Source organism: Trifolium pratense, linkage group LG5 (genome assembly GCF_020283565.1).
Source record: "Trifolium pratense cultivar HEN17-A07 linkage group LG5, ARS_RC_1.1, whole genome shotgun sequence".
NCBI classification, from domain to species: domain Eukaryota; kingdom Viridiplantae; phylum Streptophyta; class Magnoliopsida; order Fabales; family Fabaceae; genus Trifolium; species Trifolium pratense.
In genome coordinates, this window is record NC_060063.1 from 1842865 (window position 1) to 1866839 (window position 23975).

Below are 23975 nucleotides of genomic sequence, written 5' to 3' on the forward strand. Positions count from 1 at the left end.
GGCCTCTTAAAAGCGAATCCAATCCATCATTTCAGAAACCCGCTTGCCTTTATTTGCCGAGGAATGGCTTTTCCAGGTCAACTGAAAAGTACTCCTCCCCCGGCCTAATTTTATCATATACAGGTTTGATTACAAACTATTTTGGTTCAAATGCTCATCAACTACATATATGAAAGTCATGATGATATGGTAAATAGGTAAATTTGCTGTCTAAAAAAATATCGACATACATGATAACAAACACTCGGGTGCTGTGTAATATCCGTATCCCCATTTCAGTATAATGCATTGTCACCCACTTGGGTTGGTGCATTGGTATTGACTTGGGACCTGGGAGTGTGCTCCTCTCGAGGTCTGAGATTCGATTCTCTCTGGCGCCAATATGGGTGGGCTAGTTTAGCTTCTTCAAAAAAAGTATAATGCATTGTCGTAGTTGATCTCCACCTTTTGCCAAGCCAAAATCATATAATTTTATATTGTAGTTCTTTCATTCACATATACAAATTTACAAAGCCAGAGTAATTAATTAAACTATCCATCTCTAATTAAGCTTGTAAGATAAATTAAAGAATCCACTCACAGAAACAATCAAGATTTTTGAAGTTTCCACGTCTCCATGCACTGCTTTCACATTGTGAAGAAATGCTAGACCCTTGGCAGCATCAAGAGCTATTTTGCCTCACAGAATGAGTACTCACCTTCTTGAGATGGATCCACGATTTGAGAGATCTTGTCTTTATTCACGAGGAATGGCATTCCCCGATCAACTGAGCGCGCCTCTATGGGCCTATTTATAATATTATATACAAGTTTGCCTGACATGATTTCTACAAGAACAACCCCAAAACCATATACATCACTCTCTTTGGTTAAGCAACCTTCACGAAAAAGACAATGGGAAATAATATTTGTCAGGAATCATATTGTATGTCAATATTAATTTTACATTATGTGTTAGTTAGTAAGATGCATGCATGAATCATTGCTGATTTTATACCTATCGCTTATCCAAGCTCAAGATGTCAAAGTAATAATATACATAGTATTAAACACTGAAAACAAATTTGGTTATGAAGGAAGTGTAGTTGACATTCATGAGAATAACAGATTACTTGAGGAACAAGTAACTGAAGACTAGTGTAGCTCCATGATAGTTTACATTGCACGACTTGTATACAACCATTCCCCTTTGATTACTAGTTAGTTATGCTAACAGAAAGTTTGTTAGAGTTAGTTTCTGTTATCTTCTAGAAGCTTCAACTTCTAGCATTGTATATAAGGACTAGCTTGTATCATTTCTCATTTGTATCAATGAATTCTCATTTTGAGCTTTCTAATATCACGAGTTCTCTCAAGTTTTCTCTCTATTTTACCATCTTTCTGTTAGCATAACTAACTAATAAGCAAAGTGCAATGGTTGTATACAAGTGGTGCACTGTAAACTATCATAGAGCTACACTACTCTTTAGTTACTTGTTCCTCAAGTAATCTGTTTTCCTCGTGAAATTTAGTTACTTGTTCCTCAAGTAATCTGTTTTCCTCATGAATGTCAACTACACTTCCTTCATAACCAACTTTGTTTTCAGTGTTTAATACTTAGGCCTCCGAACAAACGGAAAAAAAATGATATCAGTCATACATATAAGATAAAAAACCGAGCTTCCAATTAGGAAGCTGGGAAGAACTAAATGAAAGCCAAAAAACTAAAGACAACATTTCTTATAACAGATTCAACATAATGGAATTAGCAGTACATATACAATTTTGGTTACAATCTATTTTGATTATTGTATATAATTAACTAACTTCTTGAGATTCAAATGCTTATTAACTATGTTCAAAACATGATCATATGAAATAGGTAAATTTGCTGATATAGGCTTGGAAGAGATTGAGATACCTGATAAGAAACACTCAGGTGCTACGCTATGCTATCTAGTACAAGTACATGCACAGCAGTGTGATGACTTTTAATTCTCTGCATGCCCTGGCCATTCAAAAAAAAAGAAGTATACTACTTACTGAGAACTGAGAATAATATATATAATAGTCTCTCTCTCTCTGATGATGATGATTTTTCCAGTGAAATGACCTCTTTCTGTCTCTCTATGACTTATGAGCATATTATTGATCAATTCATAAACGTACGGTTTCTCCTCCCACTCAATTCGGTTTAGCATATATTTTGATCCAATTGTTGGCAAATATGTTTTCATTCCACTGCTCAACTTCGTTAAGAGTTTAATTTTGACCAATACTTCGTTTCTCATCTTTATTGTCATCAATCAATTTCTCATACATATGCGATGTTTCTGTTTAATATTGCACGTCTTCACCTACATTTATAGTATTATGTGTGTGCGTGTGCGTGCGTGCGAGTTTTAATGTTATTTTAATTAAAATAGAGTGTAATTCTCATTACTGGGTGTGTACTTAAAAAAATGCAAATCTAAGTTTACATTACTATATTTCTTGGGACAAGAATGCTTAGCTAGAGTTGTATAACCCAATAAGTCGATCCTAGCGATCCTCAAAACTTTAGATGTTTGATTAAGGTAAAGGATATGAAACTTTTGTGACTTGATTTCCATAGTCAAGCTGCCATTTTGGCAATCAAGCTTGAACTCTGGATGTCCACAATAGTTCGGCTGGGTGTTGAGACTCTAAAATGGATATGTAATAGCAGTCAAATTACCACAGCTGAAAGGCGCACAAGAAGAATATTTCATCATATTGTTTTAGCTTATATGAGCCAATAAATAAATATATAAAATAAAATGTGTTAATATAACTAAATATAATGACATATTATAACTTGATAAAACCACATAAATGTGAATATATGGACCATGAAACTATAACAATATTTATTTTTAACAGTAAAGAAGATTGTAATAAATAAGAGGACAAGAGGTACTCAATTACCCATTAGGATGCTCCTTTGTGTCCTAAATTATGTATGGTACTGAGATTCAATGTTCTAATGGTTTTACAATGTGTGACATATTTGGTGGCTCTACTCACTTCCTGATTAAGGTCTCCAGAGCTAAAGTCTCTTACAAATATAAACCAGAACAATAGATGAACTACCTGGAATAGAATATATATATATATATATATATATATATGAAAAACCACGCTCCGAATGAGATTCTTGTAATATTCAGATAGAAAACAATCCCAAAATATCTATCATGGAACCTCCACTCATCCTAAGTTTTACTCGGTACCGGGTATAGGGTCTCACTCGCAAGTGTGTGCAAAAGGTGAATTCAAGTGTAGTGTGTGATAAGGAATTGAAAACCCAATTTACACAATCTTCTATATAGTCTATAGTATATAAACCCTGTTTAATATTTCATGTCACCTACGTTTATAGTATTATGTGCGCGTGCATGCGTGCGTGCGTGCGCGTGTATGTACATGTGAGTTTTAATATTATTTTAAAATAAACTCTACGAGTTTACGAGTTGAGTCTATAAGTTTACCGAAAAATTATAATGCATTTACCTAGAAGGGGGAGTGCAAGGTTATTGTTCTTGAGTCTCAAGATAATTGTAGACCAAAATTCGGTGTTCACCTTCCACAGACATTTGGTTCAACCATATTTTCATGTTTTATTTTGGACATCACATTAATCTCGGTCAAGAATTCTATTGTTTCGAGTCTTGGAATTGAAAGAACTTTTATACCAGCTAAGTTCCCACCTTTTAGCACTCTATGATCATCACCATAATTAATATTGTTAAGGTTCCATTACTAAAGCAAGGAAAGGAAAAAAATAATGATCAAATCAAATGATATATTGTGATAAAAGAAATACTTGAAAGTTGTTTGGTTTGTTACTGAAATTCTGGCACACTAGTATTAAGATGTTGTACTCAACGCTTCACCACTATAGTACACTTTTAATGCGTGAATCAATGATCCAACATCCAACCGCGCATACACAAGGAATAATAAACAAAACAAACTGAAAGTAAATTAACACAGTAATTTGTTAACCCAGTTCAGCATAAGCTTACTCTGGGGGATACCAATCCAGGAGTGAATCCACTATGATAGTATTAGTTTGAAGCCCTCAATAAACCTCCCGTGTATGACTTCTCACCTAATCACCACCCGTGCTATATCCTACCTAAGACACACCTAGGTATGAGAACCTCCGCTCACCTCCTCTTGACCACAGCCACTGTGATCGTACAATACTAGATTTAATATGTGAAGACACACTTCATAAAACACTCACACCACTTCCGTGCTTAAAAGCTTTGGAATGGTATACACACACTATCTCCTTGCTTAGAAGCTCCAGAGATATTACAATGCACAAACACACAGTTCCTAGTCTAGTGGGAAATCAACACAAGACTTAGAACACAATAGACACAATACTAAAACCTAAACTCACGCTTTGTAAGACTCAAATCTGGTTTCAGTGAGTTGAACAATGGAGTCAACCTTCTTTAAATAACCTTCACGAGCTCAGGCTAGGTCTTCAATTAGGCTTCAATAGCTCAGCATGATTAATGGTCCCTTCAAGGAATATTCTTCAATTAAAATGTTTTGTTTCCTTAACTTGAAGATCTGATTAACAAGCAACACTTGATCACGAGATCCATTAATAATTATGCGTGACAACGCTCCTTATCACAAACGAACATTTATTGTGGATTCCATATTTAGAACTTAGGCGCGAGATCTCACCATACACAGGCCCGGCCTACTGGATGTGGTATCCAATGTTGAAGCATTGTACCGAACATCTTGCTTATACTGGATGATGGAAGCATGTAGTTCCACATCAGGAAAGATCACATGTTTTAGCAAAATGAGGCCAACTATACAACGCCAACAATCTCCCCCTTTGGCAATTTTTGGCTAAAACATCCTAGGATTATTTCAACCGCTCTAAAGGGATACACAAGCTACCTTTTCTTCAACTCAACGTAGGCACACAGTCATGAAGTAAAGTAGAACAATTTAACATGCTTGTTTTAATAATCCCTCATATAAAAATAGCATATTTAATATGTATCAATTTAGACCTTCAGAGGCATGCAACAGCGGAAGGATAAGCACAAGAGCCTCACAGGAATTTGCCAATAGAGAGTATAAGATTCTCATAAAAGAAACACTGGGGAAAAATAAATTCCCTCAAAGCTGAGAAAAATAAATTCTCAGGAACAGATGATGCTTCAACATGCAGTAGCACATTGTATGCTAAACAGGAAATATTGCTCCCCCTCAAAGGTAGAATCGAGTACCAGGATCATGTTACTCCCCCTTAATTCATGCATAGGGTTATTCAGATGATCCAGCATCTGGTGGCACATCAAAGCCTCAGCAACCTATTATGGCATACAATAACTGGCATACAATAACTACTCCCCCTTTTTAGCCACAAAATAGACAAAATGGGAACTGCATAAAAAAATATCCAAACGCAGTGCAGATAGTAGCAGAACATAAAGTGCAGACAAAATATTACACACCATGCACACTAGGTGCTAAATTCAGGGCTCAGCCCACAGACATGCAAAACACAAAAATCCAAATAGAGAAACATCAGATTTAAACAGAAGCACTTGGGGAGGAATCACTTTCTTCTCCTTCAGCATCTGAGTCAGCTTCTTCTTCACCACTAGAACCATCATCACCTGCATCAGCTGCTTGAGCTGCAGCCTCTTCAACCCTGAGAGCATGTATCATCCTTTCAAACTGCAGCTTCTTTTCATCTAGCTCTTTACAGTTTGCTTCCAGCATAGCAATCATCTCCTTCCTTGTCATAGGAGTGTCAGCAGCAGCATTTGATGGTCCAACAATATCTGGCGCATGCTGTTTACTATACAGCTTCTGATGAATGGCCAGAGGAGTTGCCCTTTTCTTAGCAGACTCATCCTCATGCCTTATATTCGGATGTTGGGACAAGATGATGTCACAGATCAAAGTTGGAAATGCAATGGGTTGCTTGGTGACAGAGGTCTTAGCATGCTGCACAACTTGATTGAAAATATATAGACCAGCATTAAACTTAGTACCAGTACCAATCATATAAATGAGCTTACCCAGATTTGTTGCAATATCAGATGCATGTGTTGTAGGAACCCAGTTGACAGATGCAATACGATTCAAGATGGCATACTTTTGGGTTAGCTTGACCGCAGGTACCTTTGCCTTCTTGGGCCAGGTTTTCACCTTTTCAGCTGTGATAGTTTTGCAGACCACATTGTCAGATACATCTATGTCAGGGTGAGGATCATCAGCATTACCCAGCACCTTGTTGATCACACTTGGAGAAAATGTCACACATTTTCCTCGAACATAAACCTTCTGAAATTCTTTGTCCAATGGATTGTCACACCCTATAGGGATGTTGACAACAAACTCCCTAACCAGCTTTTCATAGCAGGAGCCTAAGCCCCACACAGTTTTGATCAATCCAGCATCATTGATCAAACTCACAATCTCTTCACATTCCAGAATATCTTTGCCTAGTTCCCTTTCCAGAGCCAATCTTCTTTTGCAAATGATTCCCCATCGTTGAGCATAAGATGGAAGATGAAATGAAACATTGTCACAAGGAAAGTCTTCAATGTCAGGAGCAACAGACTGAGGCATGGCCTTCTTAGCAGACATAGCCTTCTTAGCAGGAGGCTTGATGCTTGAGTCATCCTTTTCAGCTTCAAATTCAGAGTCACTTGATGGTGCACTCTTCCTTTTCAGCACACCCTTATTCTTTTCAGGAGGAGGTATAGGCTTGCTCCATCCTTTCTTAGGACCATACTTGACAGGTTTCAGAGTAGTGTCCTTTGTTTTCTTGATGACAACAGGGGTAGTGGTAGCAGCAGGTGCAGGTGTAGTGGTTCTGCTTCTCAGTCTTCTCCCAATACCTTTTTGAGTGGGTGGAGGTTGCAGATCTTCTTCAGAGGGGACTTCATCAACATCCACTATGTCCTGTTCTTCATTGGTGGTTTTCTCAGAGTCCTCACCAGCTTCGTTCTCTGGCTCAGAATCAGCCACATCTTCAGGGGTACTTTCTTTGTTTACTTCCTCTTCAGTGGAAGCTTCAGTATTAGATCCACTGCCAAACGACCCAGTGGCAGTGTTAGCATGTGGGCTAGATCCTCCTTTGGATGCTTCAACATCCTTCTCAGCATCAGTTGGTATAGAGGATGGTTCAACACCGGTTCGAGCATCGGTTACAACAGTCTTTTCTTGAGATTTTTCAGTAACATTAGTTATGACATTCGTGGGAACTGTCATATTCTCAGGAACACTAGGATTATTGCTCACACCAACATTCTCAGCAATATTTTGGGTTTTTCCTAGGGTTTCAACAGTACTAGGGTTTTCCTCTACAGAAGGGTTTTCTTGATTCACCTTTTCTGACACAGATTTAACAGACGATTCAACATTCGCATTTTTGCCGGAGGCAACATCATGCGATTCCACATTCGCAGTTTCAGAAGGATCCTTATTCAAGTATAGATCAGACATGCTCAAACCCCTTTTTATGGGAGATTGGGGTTTCTTCTTCTTAGACCTAACAGAATCAGACTTAATAGAGATTGAGGGAGACGATTCACTTACTTTCTTAGTGGATTTTGCAGATTTCTTCTTCTTAGAAGTAGTTGCAGGAATACTTGATAAAGGCATCGCATCTACCACAACAGTTGTTCCTTCCTTCTTAGACTTTGATCTTGTTTTCACAGTATCAGCAATTTTGTTTTTGATCTGAGTGGAACCGGAAGATTGAGACATTTTCTCAAAGAATTTGTTGAAGTTTTTGAAGTTTTTGATGATTTGAGATGATGGTTTGTGTTTGCAGATCGCAGCAAGGAGTTCAGAGGAAGTTGAAGGTTTTGGAAAAGAATAATGATGATATGAGAGTTGATAGCGTGTAATAGAGAAGTTATGGAAAGTTATTTTTGTCTTCCCTTGATTTACGTGCGCCAATAGACAAAATTTGGAGAAAAAAACGGTTGCGCGCACATAATGCCTTAACTGCTATAATTCCTCATATAGGCAAATTCCTAATTTGCCCCTAAGCCTTTCAAACTGATTTGCATCTAAAGCTTTGGTAAAAATATCAGCTATCTGTTCTTCAGTTGCAACATGCTCCAACTTCACAATATTTTCTTCCACCAAATCCCTGATGAAGTGATGGCGAATGTCAATATGCTTTGTTCTACTGTGCTGAATAGGATTTTTTGAAATATTTATGGCGCTTAAATTGTCACAGTACAATGTTAGAGCATCCTGTTCAACATTGTATTCCTTAAGCATCTGCTTCATCCACAATAATTGAGAGCAACTACTCCCAGCTGCAATGTACTCAGCTTCTGCAGTGGATAGAGAAACACAGTTTTGTTTCTTGCTAAACCATGAGATAAGATTTTCTCCTAGATAAAAACATCCACCAGAGGTGCTTTTTCTGTCATCTGCACATCCAGCCCAATCTGCATCACAATATCCCATCAACCTAGCATTGTTGGTGTGGGAATACATTATTCCATAATCAGAGGTTGCATTGACATACTTCAAGATTCTTTTTACTTGTGTAAGATGGCTCATCTTTGGCTCAGCTTGGTACCTAGCACATACACCAACAGCAAAGGTGATGTCAGGCCTGCTTGCTGTGAGGTACAGTAGGCTCCCTATCATGCTTCTATACAGGCTTTGGTCTACATCTACACCTTTCTCATCCTTGGTTAATTTTAGATGTGTGGCAGCAGGCGTTCTTTTGTGTGCAGCATTTTCCATGCCAAATTTCTTTATGATATTTTTAGCATACTTGCTTTGAGACACAAATATTGTGTCTTCCATCTGTTTCACCTGTAATCCAAGAAAATAGGTTAATTCTCCTACCAAGCTCATCTCAAATTCAGACTGCATCTGTCTCACAAAGTGTTGGACCATCGGTTCCGCCATCCCTCCAAAGACTATGTCATCAACATATATCTGTGTTATCAACAAGTTTCCATTCATTTCTTTGACAAATAAGGTCTTGTCATTTCCACCTTTCTTGTATCCTTGGTTAATCAGGAATTCAGTTAACCTTTCATACCAAGCCCTTGGTGCTTGTTTCAAGCCATACAAAGCCCTTTTCAGTTTGTAGACATGATCCGGATGATTTGGATCTATGAAACCTTTGGGCTGTTCAACAAATACTTCTTCATGAAGATACCCATTTAGAAAGGCGCTCTTGACATCCATTTGGTAGAGTTTGAGTTTGAGGATGCAAGCTACACCAAGAAGCAGCCTTATGGATTCTAGTCTTGCCACGGGAGCAAAGGTCTCATCAAAGTCAATTCCCTCCACCTGAGTGTAGCCTTGAGCTACCAGTCTTGCCTTATTCCTTGTTACTGTACCCTTCTCATCAGACTTATTCTTGTATATCCATTTAGTGCCTATGACATTTACTCCATGTGGTCTTGGAACAAGGTCCCAGACTTCATTTCTCTTGAATTGATTCAATTCCTCTTGCATTGCTTCAATCCAGAACTCATCAGTAAGAGCCTCTTTTATGTTTTTAGGCTCAAATTTTGATACAAAACAAGTGTTTGAGATAGCATCAATCTTTCTTCTGGTAGCAATGCCCTGGTCTGGATCACCTATGATTAGATCTTTAGGGTGATTCTTCTGTGTCCTAATAGATGGTGCTTTTGCTGGGGCAGGTGCAGAGTCTTGATCAGATTCATCACCTTTTAATTCAGACTTTTCACTTTGTGTCATCTCATCAGAGTTGTCAGGAGATGGTTCAACATCAGTTTCCACATCCGATGGTTGAGTGGATGGTGCATCATCAATCACAACATTGATCGTTTCCATAATGACTTTGGTTTTTGTGTTATAGACCCTGTAGGCTCTGCTATTCAAGGAATATCCCAGAAATATACCTTCTTCACTTTTAGGATCAAGTTTTCGTCTTGGTTCTCTGTCAGCAAGAATGTAGCATTTACTCCCAAAAATGTGAAAGTGTTTCACAGTTGGCTTTCTTCCCTTCCATAATTCATACAAGGTTGCAGATGTTCCCTTTTTGAGTGTTACACGGTTGTGTATGTAGCAGGCTGTACTCATAGCCTCTGCCCAGAACTGATATGGAAGACCCTTGGCATGAAGCATTACCCTAGCAGACTCTTGAATGGTTCTATTCTTTCTCTCTACTACACCATTTTGTTGTGGTGTTATGGGAGCAGAGAATTCATGTTGGATACCTTCTGCTGCACAGAAATCATAGAATTTGCTATTCTCAAATTCCTTTCCATGATCACTTCTGACCCTTATGATGACAGACCCCTTTTCTCTTTGAAGTTGTACACATAAGTTTCTAAATGTTTCAAAACTATCTGATTTTTCTCTAAGGAAGTCTATCCATGTAAATCTAGAGAAATCATCCACCATAACAAAAGCATACCTTTTTCCTCCAAGACTTTCAGTCTGCATAGGTCCCATCAAATCCATGTGTAACAATTCAAGTGTTCTGGTAGTAGATTGATGTTGAAGCCTTGGGTGCGCCACCTTGGTTTGTTTGTCTATCTGACATTCTCCACATATTGTTCCTTCGTCTATCTTTAACTTGGGTAATCCTCTGATTGCTTCTTCAGCTATGGCCTTTTTCATTCCTCTCAGGTGTAGATGACCCAACTTTTGATGCCAGAGTTTGACTTCCTCATTTTTGCTTATGAGGCAGGTAGACATATAATTTCCTTCTTCAGACACCCACAAGTAACAATTGTCTTTGGACCTTACTCCCTTCATTATCAGTTTTCCTTCTTCATCTGTAACAAGACATTCAGATTGTGTGAAGTTCACCTTCATGCCTTGGTCACATAGTTGACTGATGCTAATCAAATTTGCTGTAAGTCCTTTTACTAACAGAACATTGTCTAAGTTTGGTAACCCATTATCAATTAGGTTTCCAATTCCTTTTATTTCTCCCTTAGCTCCATCTCCAAATGTTACAAAGCTTGTGGCATAGGACCTTAGGTTGGCTAGATACCCTTCCACTCCAGTCATGTGTCTAGAGCATCCACTGTCAAAATACCAATCTTGTCTAGATGATGCCCGCAGTGATGTATGAGCTATCAAGCTTACACCATCTTCCTTCTTCTTCCATTCTTTCTTGACATTCACGTTCTCAGATTTGGGTTCAAGTGGCCATGAATTCTGTGGATAGCCGTACAGTTTGTAGCAATAAGGTCTAATGTGCCCTTTCCTTCCACAATAATGACACCTCCAATTCCTTCTTTTAGTCCTAGATCTTGACTTGTTGTATTGATGGTGAGGCGGGTGTTGAGGCATCGAGTTAGTCTGGACATGCTGCTTGGGTTTTAACCATGTGTCAGTTCCCTGATGTGTGGGAGGATGAGGAGGTAGTAACCCACCACTAACAGGAAAAGTTTTATCAATGGGGGTAGTAATTGTAGCTTTGTTGTAACCCATTTCTTGATCCACTATCTCGTAATCAAAGCCAATAGGTTTCTTACCAGCACTTTGTTTTAGCAGCATGGCTTGAAACTTTTCTTCTCCTGATGCAAAAACTCTAACTTGTTTTCTAGCATGCTCCAAGTCTTCATTCAGCTTTTCAATCTCTTTGTTGAGAGTCTTAATTATATCCAGACATTCATTCTTCTCAGCCTGAAGTTGACAATTTGTCTCCTTTTGTTTTTCCAAGGCTTTGCAGAATTCATTGCTCCTGATGAATAAATCCTTATAGGTAGCCAGAAGTTCTTCATATGATGTTTCATCGCATGATTCAGCATCAGATTCATAGACACCTGTCAATGCATTGACAAGTTTAGCAGATTCACCTTCATCTTCTTCTGAATCATCCTCATCTGACCAAGTAACAGCAAGACTCTTCTTCTTCTTCAGAAAAGTAGGGCATTCAGATTTGATATGACCAAATCATTCGCACTCATGACACTGAACTCCTCTAGATGAAGTACTTTTGTCATCACTTCTGGTCCTCCTTTGACTAGATACAGGTTTGTTGAAGTCAGATTTGGTGCTTGGACCATTGAACTTATTGTTGAAGTCAGATTTGGTGCTTGGACCATTGAATTTATTTCTTTTATCCATCCTCTTCATGATACGGTTGAACTGTCTTCCAAGTAACACCATGGCTTCAGATAAACTTTCATCACTCTCCATATCTATCTCATCATCTTCTGCAGTATTAGAAGTAAAAGCCAAACTTTTGGTTTTCTTCTCTTTTCTTTGGTTTATGCTCATCTCATAGGTTTGAAGTGAGCCTATTAGTTCATCCACTTGAATGTTGGCCAGATCCTGAGATTCTTCTATTGCTGTTACTTTCATGTCAAACCTCTTAGGTAGAGATCTGAGGATTTTGCTCACCAGTTTTTCATCTGATATGGGTTCTCCCAAGGCATCAAATGAATTTGCAAATTCTAAAATATTCATGTGAAAGTCATGAATAGTCTCTTCTTCCTTCATACTCAGATTTTCAAAATTTGTGCGAAGCATCTGAAGTTTGGACAGCTTTACCTTGTTGGTTCCTTCATGTGCTTTCCTGAGTATTTCCCACGCCTGTTTGGCTACAGTGCATCGTTTAACAAGTCTGAACATGTTGATGTCCACCCCATTGAATATGGCATTCAAGGCTTTTGAATTTCCCAGAGCTAGGTCATCCTCGTCTTTGGAATAGTCTTTATTAGGCTTGATTTCACCTGTTACCTTTCCATCCTTATCAATGACCATAGGGGGTTCCCATCCATTTTCTACAGCTTTCCATGTTCTGCTATCAATGGATTTAAGAAATACCATCATCTTAGCTTTCCAGTAGTCATAGTTCTCAGGCCCAGTTAGCAGTGGTGGTTTAGAAACCGTTCCTCCTTCCTTGTCCATCTCACCAGAAATTTATGTCCCTGAAGCTCACCCTGAGTTTCGAGCAGGGTGCCTGCTCTGATGCCAATTGAAATTCTGGCACACTAGTATTAAGATGTTGTACTCAACGCTTCACCACTATAGTACACTTTTAATGCGTGAATCAATGATCCAACATCCAACCGCGCATACACAAGGAATAATAAACAAAACAAACTGAAAGTAAATTAACACAGTAATTTATTAACCCAGTTCAACATAAGCCTACTCTGGGGGATACCAATCCAGGAGTGAATCCACTATGATAGTATTAGTTTGAAGCCCTCAATAAACCTCCCGTGTATGACTTCTCACCTAATCACCACCCGTGCTATATCCTACCTAAGACACACCTAGGTATGAGAACCTCCGCTCACCTCCTCTTGACCACAGCCACTGTGATCGTACAATACTAGATTTAATATGTGAAGACACACTTCATAAAACACTCACACCACTTCCGTGCTTAAAAGCTTTGGAATGGTATACACACACTATCTCCTTGCTTAGAAGCTCCAGAGATATTACAATGCACAAACACACAGTTCCTAGTCTAGTGGGAAATCAACACAAGACTTAGAACACAATAGACACAATACTAAAACCTAAACTCACGCTTTGTAAGACTCAAATCTGGTTTCAGTGAGTTGAACAATGGAGTCAACCTTCTTTAAATAACCTTCACGAGCTCAGGCTAGGTCTTCAATTAGGCTTCAATAGCTCAGCATGATTAATGGTCCCTTCAAGGAATATTCTTCAATTAAAATGTTTTGTTTCCTTAACTTGAAGATCTGATTAACAAGCAACACTTGATCACGAGATCCATTAATAATTATGCGTGACAACGCTCCTTATCACAAACGAACATTTATTGTGGATTCCATATTTAGAACTTAGGCGCGAGATCTCACCATACACAGGCCCGGCCTACTGGATGTGGTATCCAATGTTGAAGCATTGTACCGAACATCTTGCTTATACTGGATGATGGAAGCATGTAGTTCCACATCAGGAAAGATCACATGTTTTAGCAAAATGAGGCCAACTATACAACGCCAACAGTTACCTTATACACAGATAGAACCATAACTACTCTCTGTAGGACTTATTATTTAATTTTGACTATTATTTAATTTCTCATCTTTATTGTCATCAATCAATTTCTCATACATGTGTTCCTGTTTAATATTGCACGTCTTAACCTATTTTTATAATATTAGGTGTGCGCGTCAATGTGTGTGAGTTTTAATATAAAATAAACTCTACGAATTTATCGGAAAATTATAATGAAAGTCTGCATTCATCCAAAAGAAATTGAAATCAAAATACTATACTATCAAATGTTGAACTTAAGATTGACAAACAAAGAAATAATGATAACTGACATAAAAGCTACCTCATTGCATGAAAAACAACAAATTCATCAATGGAGTAGTATCTAGCACATAAAGTAGTTGCTTGAACTCTTCACTGAATTTAGTTGCACTCATTGGTTCCTTACTGAAGACATTAAGTTAATTGGCTAATGACATGTTTGGTCTATATGTCGGGCAAGCTTTTCTCATTTTCCAAACATATATGACCGTGATATCGTGGAAGCTATGATTTCAAGATTCAAGTAGACATATGTTTCCACCGTGAAAACCAATGTTTTAAAATGCACTAAATTTCTTTGGTTGGTTTAGTAGGCGGTAATCATCATTCATACCAGCTTATATTAGAAGGCAATAAATTCCTTAGTTAGTAGCACTTGTCTCAACTGTTTACAACAACTGTTTCTTTTGAAATATCGCCCTTGCGAGGATTTTGGACGACCTCAAGTGCTCAATTGTTCGAAGACTCATTTGTAAATCAATTATTTCACTAAGCTACAAAGAAACTATTGTCTAAACAACATTTTCAATGTCACTGCTGATCATGACTGATTGTTATATAGAACTATCAATAAGCACATGTTTGGCACGTACGATCCGCAATGGTTCCATTCTCTTCTAATGGAAACAAACAAAACACAACCATATTTTAGTTCACTTTGGTTTCTTCTTCATTCACTTCATCTTCATCATCATTCCCATCCGTATCATCATCTTCGTCATCAGGTTTATTTATTGCAGAGAATCTGTTTAGCTCGAATCTACCTTCGTCCCCCATGAACTCAAGCCCAAACTTTGTGTTGCGCTGCTTAACCAGTAGCCAACGCAGTAGTTTGTCTTCCTTGTTTAGGTAATGCAGCTCTTTGTTGATATCAGGCGTAGCCATCATGCTCACTTGCATCAGTTGGCCCTACATTCATTAAGAATAGAAAACAGCAACACATTCCTTAACAATTGCATAATTTTCATCGGAACTTACAGAAGAATATGTAATGCAACTATTTTTGGTTCACCAAAGGTGTAGACTCTAAAACAAAGAGATATGGAAGTTTGCTGAAAATTCATCAGCAGCATGTGGAAAACACTAACGGCGCATTCCATGAACACTTGACTTTTTGAATTTTCAATAGGATGTTTTTTGAATTCATGTTTTTGAAGAGTTAGGATCCTAGAAATCCATTTGGAGAAAGATAGACACAAAGAAGTTTGAATTATTTTAAAAAATATTTATCTCTCTCCAAATGGAGTTCTCCGTTTCTTTTGAGAAATGGAGAGGATGCTAACTTGTTTTTGAGAAACATCGATTAAATAGTAATATACATAGGGGGCATATGGAAGAGCTTGGATAGAGTTTATTTAGATTTCTAACATGATATTAGTACTTGTTTAAGTGGTGTTTAGGTAAAGAATATCATCCATTTTTTGACTCCTATCCATGCCAAATTCTAATTTTACTTGAAGAACAAATATTGAGAACACAGATGGTTTTCAAATGTATATATCCAAATGCAAATAATCTATTGAATTTAACCTCGGACAAAACTTATACACAGTGCCTTACATCCGGTTTTTAGTTTTACTGTTTTCAAATCAGAACATGACATCTATATTATTTTATCCACCTCACCCAAAGAAGCTAAACGGCGTGAAGTTTGCAGTTTTCCCTATAGTCACGCGCAATTCGTTTTTGACGAGCAACAATCACACTACCACCACCGCCTACATTTTACACCCATCCTAATCCAGAGTCAAAACTCAAAAGCATCACAGATGATCCTTGTAAATCAACTTTGGTCAAATAAACTTAATCCATTCCTTCATCTTACCAATTGATCGATGACAATTATCACTTGTCGGTGCTTGGCATTTCACATACATTGTGGGTGTGTGAACTTATAGGAACAGGCCATTATATAAATAGGGGAGGTGAAGAAATTAGAGATTGATTAAGGATAACAATTTTGTTTGATTCTTTAACTTTCCAAAACAACTTTGAATTTTGCCTATTTGCACATAGGTGAAAGATGATGCCTCATGCAATTTCTTTATTTTAATGTCATACAAGATAAATACACAATAATGAACGCTCAGAGTGATGGGTGTCTGAGAAGACCAATGGCTCCTTCTATGATTAGAATGGGTGAAAAGTGGTGATGGTGTGGTGCTAGTTTTAAAAAAAAAAACAGACTGCACGTGATTAGGGAAACGATAAAAACTTCACGCCGTTTAGCTTCTTTAGGTGAGGTGGATGAAATAATACAGATGTCGTGTTCTGATTTGGGAACAGTAACAACTGGATGTAAGGCACTGATTATAAGTTTTGTCCGTTTATTTTTTTTGTTAACAAATACATAAGTCTTTAATTTATTGGCAAACAGTAAGAACAGCACTTAAGGCACTGTACTGAAGTTTTGTCCTTTAACCTCTTCAACTAATGTAGCTGCCTCCATAGTCTTTACACACCCGACAAGTCAACTTCTACCCAAACCTAGAGCTATGTGAAACGTCTAACAAATTATCAAAGCCACTTTCGGCATAGTTGTAAATTGCAGTCTACAAACATAATTGCAGACACAATATAAAGGTTTTAGATGCCTCTGCCACGACATTGCAACCGCAATTGCAGCCGTATCTGGTGCATTTGCCTACATTTTTCCACAACATCAAGGTTTGCAGCGTGACTACAACCCCAACCACATTTTTTTTGGTATAAAGACCCTAGTGGCAATATTCACACATACTAAGTGCTGAGAATTGGGGAATTGTGAGTTCGAACCCGCGCCCTGACATATCAAATGTTTTTGCGGCCTTTTACCATCTAAGTTTTACTTACGGAACCAAATAACTACAATTAGAACCATTTGTGTCAACCACTCAACCTATGCGCCACACTAGTTTGGTGATTTTGATAGCACTGGCACATTTGTGTCCATCACCAACAGAACCAAATAACAAAACAGTAAAATACCGAGATTTTGACTTGAACATAGTTAAAAATAGGAAAAATCACCTAGATTGTAAATTAAAGAAAAGAATAAACAATGCATTACAACATGAGAAACAATGAGCAAGACACTCTCAAGTCTCACCTGATAAAATCTGCCATCAAGCTTTTTCACACCATATCCCAATTGAACCGTTCCGAAACTCTTAAACTCGGTGACAACCCCATTTCTTCTGCACACGTGTTTCCCAATCCTTGCAACTAAACCAATTAGGGCTTCTTTTTTCACATTTGGCTTGAACAAAAGCATACAATCATAAGGTGGCATTTTTCTTCTTCCTCCTACTTATCTACATCATTACATACCAAGTTAATCAACTAATTTAAGGGCTTTTGTTGTTATGGATGATAAAAAAAAAAAAAAAGTAATTTTGATATATTTTAGAGATTTTTTGTGTATTATTAACCATAATCAAAATCACTTTTTTTAGAAAATCTACTATAAAAAATGATTTTTTTTGAAGAAACTACTCAAAACAGCTTCTCATTTCAAGTCCTCTTTAGATTTTTATTACAATCTGTGACAAACAGATGAAAATTTCTAAAAGTTGTTATTTTGTCTCTAGAAAGTGATTAAAAATTCTAAGCTATGAAGCATGAACACTTCTCGGATTAGGCATGTCCCGGTGTCGGGTGTCCACGCGTCGGTGCACTTATAATTACATTGAATTGGTGTCTGGTGTTGACGTGTCACTCTCTGTGTCATGTCCAGTGTCCGTGCTTCATAGGTTTTAAGGGTCCATTTGTAACAAATTAAAAAAAAAAATCGACATAAAAATGATTATTTTGTTTAAAAATTGCTATTTTTTAACGAAAAAACTGTAAAAAACGAGCTATAAATCAACATTGCTAATTAACAATCACCATTCAATTCTTGAAAAAGCAATCATGATTCAAAATTTTAAACAACTAATTCGACAGAAAATTAACAAATAAACAAAGAAATATATGGAGATTAATTTCTCGTAAAAACAAACAAAGTTGATAGCAAAACGACGGAAGAGATGGAGGATGGATTTAAACCTGAGGGCTGAGCTGATGAGATAGACTGTGACGACTCTCCGGTGAGGTCAGTAGACGGTGGTACGCCGGAGAAGATGGACGAATGCGGAGGAGGAGTGACGGCGCTGTTCTGTGTTAGTTATTCTCAGTTCTCTCATTAGTTTACTCAAATCAGTTTTGATTTCTAATAGTTACACCCTTATTACCAAAATATCCTTATCGGCGGCTACTTTAGCCTAACAAAGATTCAAAGTTAAGTTTTACTAATGGTTTATTATTTCTTATGCGATTTCATATTCTTTAGGCGCTCAGTGAACCAACTAACGATCGATTATATTTTAGTATGTATGTTATCAGTTTTTCTGTTAATAAAAATCATACTCCTTCCGTCCCATAATATAAGAAAGAAAAAAAAAATCACACTTATTAAGAAAAGTAAATATGATAATTTTAAGGATAACTTCTTGTGTTTTCGTTGAAATAAGTTTCATAGGTAGATGTAAAAAGAGTTTTTATTGATTATAGGGAAAAGAAGAGAGAGAGTAAATTAAGTAAGGATCCGTTTGTTACAGATTAAACATATAGTGATTTTGATGTAAAATAATTTATAGATTAGTTTTTAGAGATTTTTAGAAAAGTTGAATTTACTTTGTATTTGTTTATTATAATAAAATTCATTTTTTTAAATAAAATAATCTTTATTTGTTTGGATACAACTTATAAAAGTGATTTTTTTAATTACAAATAATTTTCTTCTTTTAACATTTTTTTTCTCTCTCCTCTAAAAAAATCTATTATTTTATAAGCTACTTAGTTGTTGTTTTCTGATTATTTTTAGTTTCTAATTATTATAAATAATTTTTTCCTAAAATAAGCTATAACAAACAGTCTCTAAAAATCTATCTTGAAAATGATAAAAGTTAGTTTTTTTACTTATAATTTGAGACATGAAAAAGTGATTTTTTTTTCTTATAATATGAGACGCATGAAGTATATGTTTATCTATTGTGTAGCACGATAACATGATACGAGTATTTTTTTTATTTTTTATTTATTATCGAGAGGCCTTACGCCCGATAACATGATAGTTTAAGTCAAGTGAAATTTACAACTATTTATGATTTAGCAACCGGCTGCATTTGATTGTATTTTTTTTTTCAATAGCATTTGATTGTATAATTGTATTTGTGTAATGAAATGAAACAAAATAAAAAAGAGTTTAATTGATATGCACCGACGGTGTAAAATAGTTTTACACAATCGTCCAATAAATAACCATCATTTTGCCATGTTATGTCGAGAAAGTGGGGTGAAGTGGGATGATGTGACGGAAAACATGGTTGGAATTGATTGACAGCATAAAATTATTTTACACCATCGGTGCATATCAATTAAATCCAATAAAAAATGCACTAAAATATATTATCAATGAGAAGTATATATATTCATGAATAAAAACAGTTTTTATATAAAAATATAACTAATACTTTTGTACTTCTATTTTATATTACCCATTTTTCTTTATAAAAAAAATCACCCAGTTTGCTTCAAAAAAAAAAATCACCCAGTTTAATATTTAAATAAAGCATCCAAATTATTTGAGACGATGATGTATTTCTTGTATTTAAATTTTCTTTTTTAAATTCAATAAATTACTATAATAGACATTTGACGGATATAGAAGAAGATATTCTTGTATGGTCATATATATTTTGTCATCTTTTTTAATCTATTTAGAAAACTAGAAAGAAAAATAAATTAAATAAATTCGTCAAAAAAATAATAATAAATTAAATAATGTTTATTTTTAATATAATTAAATGATAAACAAGTTATTGTAAGTGACCAAATAATGTGCCAAATATTGTGTCTACCTAAATATTTTTGTATAGGAAGAGTGTAAAGTAAAGTGTAAGATGATCTTCAATTATTTTTTAAGTATCAGTATCGGTTCTACAAAAAAACAACGATACCTATATTATTTTTGTGGAACCAATTTATAATGAAGTAGAATTATTCGTAAAATGTGTTATTGGTGAAGCTCATTTAAAATTTTTTAAGAGATATTGGGTTGAAGGAATTGAGTATTTATTCAGTACTATTATTAAAAAATTATAAATGAATGATGTATACACATAATTCTAATTAAGTACTAAAATGAAACAGTCAAACAAAATGCTTCAAATAGTTCAGAGAATCAAGTGGGTTGCAAAAGAAAGTCACAAGACCAAAACATTGTTGATGAAAATGTAGTTTTCAATGACATACCTACTAATCCAACTGACACCGAAATGTAGTTGTCAATCACATACCTACAATATATTCCGTTTATAAAAGTCCAAATATCAGCAATACTTATTCACCTTTTAATAATTTAATTATATCTCAATATATTGATTTGATTATATTTCCATTATTTAAAAAACATTTCAATGAAGCATAATTATTCAAGAATAATTTCAGTATAGTCACAAATTTTTGGGCAAGTCCAGTTAAATCAAATTTATCATAGCTTATCTATATTTTGGTACTTCATATATTTGCATTCTATTATTTTCAATATATTAATTGATATGTCTGTTTTTTCTGCAAAAAATACCACACACACTACTTTTTTTTCCCACTCACATCACATTTATAAAATCTTTTCCAACTTTTTATCTATTGTCAAATCTCTTTAAAGAAGACAAAATACAACTAATCAAATGAAACAATTAAAAGTTATTATATTAATTTCAACCTATGTATATAAAGGGAATCACCTTCTATGCTCCACACTGAATCATTCATAACATCCCAAACATTATGGCATCAAGGTGGCCTCCTATCGTTTGAAGTTCATATGTAATCACTATTATGAAAACAATGTTGTTTTAGTTAAGCTGATGCAATAACTGTTGTACTATCTATTTATGTCTTTCTGCAATTTAAAATATGCTTTTGAACAAATATTTTGTAATGAATGCCTACTTAATTAAATTCTGCTTAATTTATAATTAGTGTGTAAATGCAAAAATTTCTTTATTCAATCTGCTATCACAAAGTGTGACTTAAAAAATTAACGGCGTAACATTACGACCCGTGCAAATGCACGTATCTATTACTAGTTAAATAGTAAAAAATTAATAGCTCCATTGTGGATACTTAAACCGAGTGTCACTTTCACATTTTGAATATTTGGAGGCATGTCACTATGGAAATAAATTAGATCTCGATAATTGGCATCTAAAAATCTTAAATTTGGAATGAATTCTTTGTTTTGTTTTTAGTTCACCATAGTTGCATACTATGTTAAAGGAAAACAATTTTGAGGTGAGAATATTCCTTTCTGCAAAAAATAGTAAGTGAGAATTGTAACAGCTAGGGCCCCTTTTCTACGTATTTAGTAGGCAATTTTGGCTGTCACCTCACGATCTTCTTCACCCTCCTCTCTAGTGGAGTTTTTGCCTTCCGTGGGAATCGAACCACCCTGGGGTTCAAATACATGTTCAATCCATTCTCACTACCAATTGGGCTACGAGCTCAATTGGTAGTGGGAATGGATTGAACACGTATTTGAACCCCAGGGTACGTGTTTCGATTATCACGGAAGGCAAAAACTCCACTAGAGAGGGGGGTGGAGAAGATCGTGAGGTGACAGCTGATCGCGTGTTTATCAACTTAATTGCAAGTATACAGTTGTGTTGCGTAGTTTTAAAAGATTATCGAACCCAAAGGACCAATAATCGACCTACCGTTATCTAGTGTTGCTTTGTAAATCTAAGGCTAATGATTTAATTAAAGGGGATTTAAATTATAAAATATTTTTTTTTATTTATTTTTAAATTAATTTGGAATAAGTATTACTAGGACGTGCTATTAGTTGCTTTAGAGGGTTCAATGCTTAATTCGTGCTAGACAAACTGTTAAATTTTCGAAACTATATTGATTTAAAAATACTAATCTCAGCTCTCGCAAATCTTGACCAACATTATATAATATAAAGGTGATGCTTAACTCTCGTTCTCACATCCGCTAATAAAATACTCTTTGAAAAGCAATATAATTTGATTAACTCTAATCCCAACTCTCGTTGCGAATTAGAGTTAATGTTCAGTTTTTACTATCTAGTAGAAATCTCACGCTCTCGCTCTATTGATTTTTACTTTAATTAATCCTCACTCTCGTGACGAATTATAGTCAATGTTTAATTAAAAACTGCTTAAGAAAATAAAACAGTCGCCAGTTTTCAAGAATTATATTTGATTTAAAAATACTTTTTTTTTTTTGAAAAAGCTAAAATGAGATATATTACCACAACAGTCTTCCCAGCACAAGACGTACCAGGATAGACTACAAGAGTTTACAAAGAGTCAAATAAGCAAAAACATATACAAATCATACAAAGCCCAAACAAATCAAAGGACTAGACCACCAGCTATGGTAGTTATAAGCTAACGTAACACTCGTCGCCTTCAACCACCTAAAAGAATATAGCTTGATCTTGTCCAACAACATATGGGGCGTAGCTGCTGATCCTGTGAACAATCGATGGTTTCGCTCCGTCCATACAACCCATACACAAGCAAGCCAAATGAGCTGTAAAAAAGATCGACGCGCACGAGAGCCACCTGCTGAAGATGCAAACTGGACAAAATGGTCACGCAGAGTAGTGAAATCCACCAAAGGAATACCAATCCACGAACGCACTAAATCCCAAAGAGAAACCGCAGTACTGCAAGAGGTAAACAAGTGATAGACTGACTCGGCCTCTCCACATCCAAAGACGCAAGACTGAACTGTAGAAGATATAACGCCTCGAATGATCAGATTGTCCTTTGTGGGCAACCTGTCACGCAATAAACGCCACGCGAAAATAGAAACCTTCAAATCTTGACTAGCGTTATACTTAGATAAAATAAATGCTCTGCTCTCACGCGCTCACTTACCTATATAAGTACCTTTGAAAACCAATATAGCTCTCGCGGACTTTAGAACTAATGGTCAGTTTTAACTATCCGGCCCTAAACCTCAACTCTCGTCAATGTTGGTTTATTGCCTTTAAAACAATCCTCACTCTCGTGACAAATTGTTTGAAAACGTATTTATTTAAAACTGGTGGTTGAACCCCTATTAGCTACTAACTACACATCCTAGCAATGCTAAATTTAGCTAGACATAATTAAAACTAAAGACATAAAAATAAAATAAACAAATAAATAAAAAGACATAATAAAAATAAAAACAAAAATTAAAAGCATAAAATAAAAGCAATAAAATAAAGACAAGAAATTAATAAGACAATAAAATAAAAACCTGAATTAAAAAGGCCGAAAGTACGGACATCGGAAAATAAAATAAAACTAAACTCTCAATTTTAAAGAAGAAAACTTTGTGGTACTAAGCCTAGTTATCAATTCTCCAAGTCAAGTGTTGTGTCTGAATGAATGGAAAAGGGACCTATTTATACTATTACAATTGAGACAAAACACAATACTTGAGCGATGTGGGACTTTTGCTCGGGTGCAATCTGCACCGTTTGATCATTGATGGCCATTAGGATGATTTTGCTTTTCTCCAAGACATGTGGCGGCAAAAGCTATTGGGCGAGGCCGATTTCTTTTCTTTTTTTCTTAACAATTAAGCTTGTATGTTGGGCAGACGTGTAACTTGTATGTTGGGCCATGAGTTACGAAATTAAAATAAATCTGCACCGTTTGATCATT

The 23975-nt window shown here is 35.9% G+C and overlaps 2 protein-coding genes across 4 annotated transcripts; both read right to left on the bottom strand.

Moving 5' to 3' along the window:
• Positions 1–5574: 5574 nt before the first annotated feature.
• LOC123884345 lies at positions 5575–9834 on the bottom strand. The gene is made up of 3 exons (XM_045933432.1): positions 9556–9834; positions 6614–7737; positions 5575–6520 (listed from the first exon to the last, which is right to left on the bottom strand). Exons 1-3 carry the CDS (start codon positions 9832–9834, stop codon positions 5575–5577), a joined length of 2349 nt encoding a protein of 782 aa, XP_045789388.1.
• A 4774-nt stretch (positions 9835–14608) lies between these two features.
• LOC123887002 lies at positions 14609–18471 on the bottom strand. Of its 3 annotated transcripts, none has more exons than XM_045936267.1 (3): positions 18292–18471; positions 17354–17550; positions 14609–15174 (listed from the first exon to the last, which is right to left on the bottom strand). In XM_045936267.1, the coding sequence occupies exons 2-3, from the start codon at positions 17534–17536 to the stop codon at positions 14914–14916; spliced, it is 444 nt and encodes a 147-aa protein (XP_045792223.1). In that variant the 5' UTR covers positions 17537–17550; positions 18292–18471; the 3' UTR covers positions 14609–14913. The 3 variants fall into 3 exon arrangements, with proteins under 3 accessions (XP_045792223.1, XP_045792224.1, XP_045792222.1); XM_045936268.1 differs by having other exon boundaries at positions 17354–17553; XM_045936266.1 differs by having other exon boundaries at positions 17354–17558; positions 18292–18470.
• Between the last annotated feature and the right edge of the window lie 5504 nt (positions 18472–23975).

Bases quoted from the DNA above. Each gene is read 5' to 3' on its own strand.
- LOC123884345 (XM_045933432.1), bottom strand. From the start codon at position 9,834: ATGGAAACGATCAATGTTGTGATTGATGATGCACCATCCACTCAACCA. The intron at 7,738-9,555 runs GTATCAAAATTT...GGTTCCACTCAG, and splicing joins CTATCTCAAACACTTGTTTT to ATCAAAAACAAAATTGCTGA. The intron at 6,521-6,613 runs GTCTGTTGCTCC...CATTTGCAAAAG, and splicing joins GCTAAGAAGGCCATGCCTCA to AAGATTGGCTCTGGAAAGGG.
- LOC123887002 (XM_045936267.1), bottom strand. From the start codon at position 17,536: ATGCCACCTTATGATTGTATGCTTTTGTTCAAGCCAAATGTGAAAAAA. The intron at 15,175-17,353 runs GTGAGACTTGAG...TAATGAATGTAG, and splicing joins TTGATGGCAGATTTTATCAG to GGCCAACTGATGCAAGTGAG.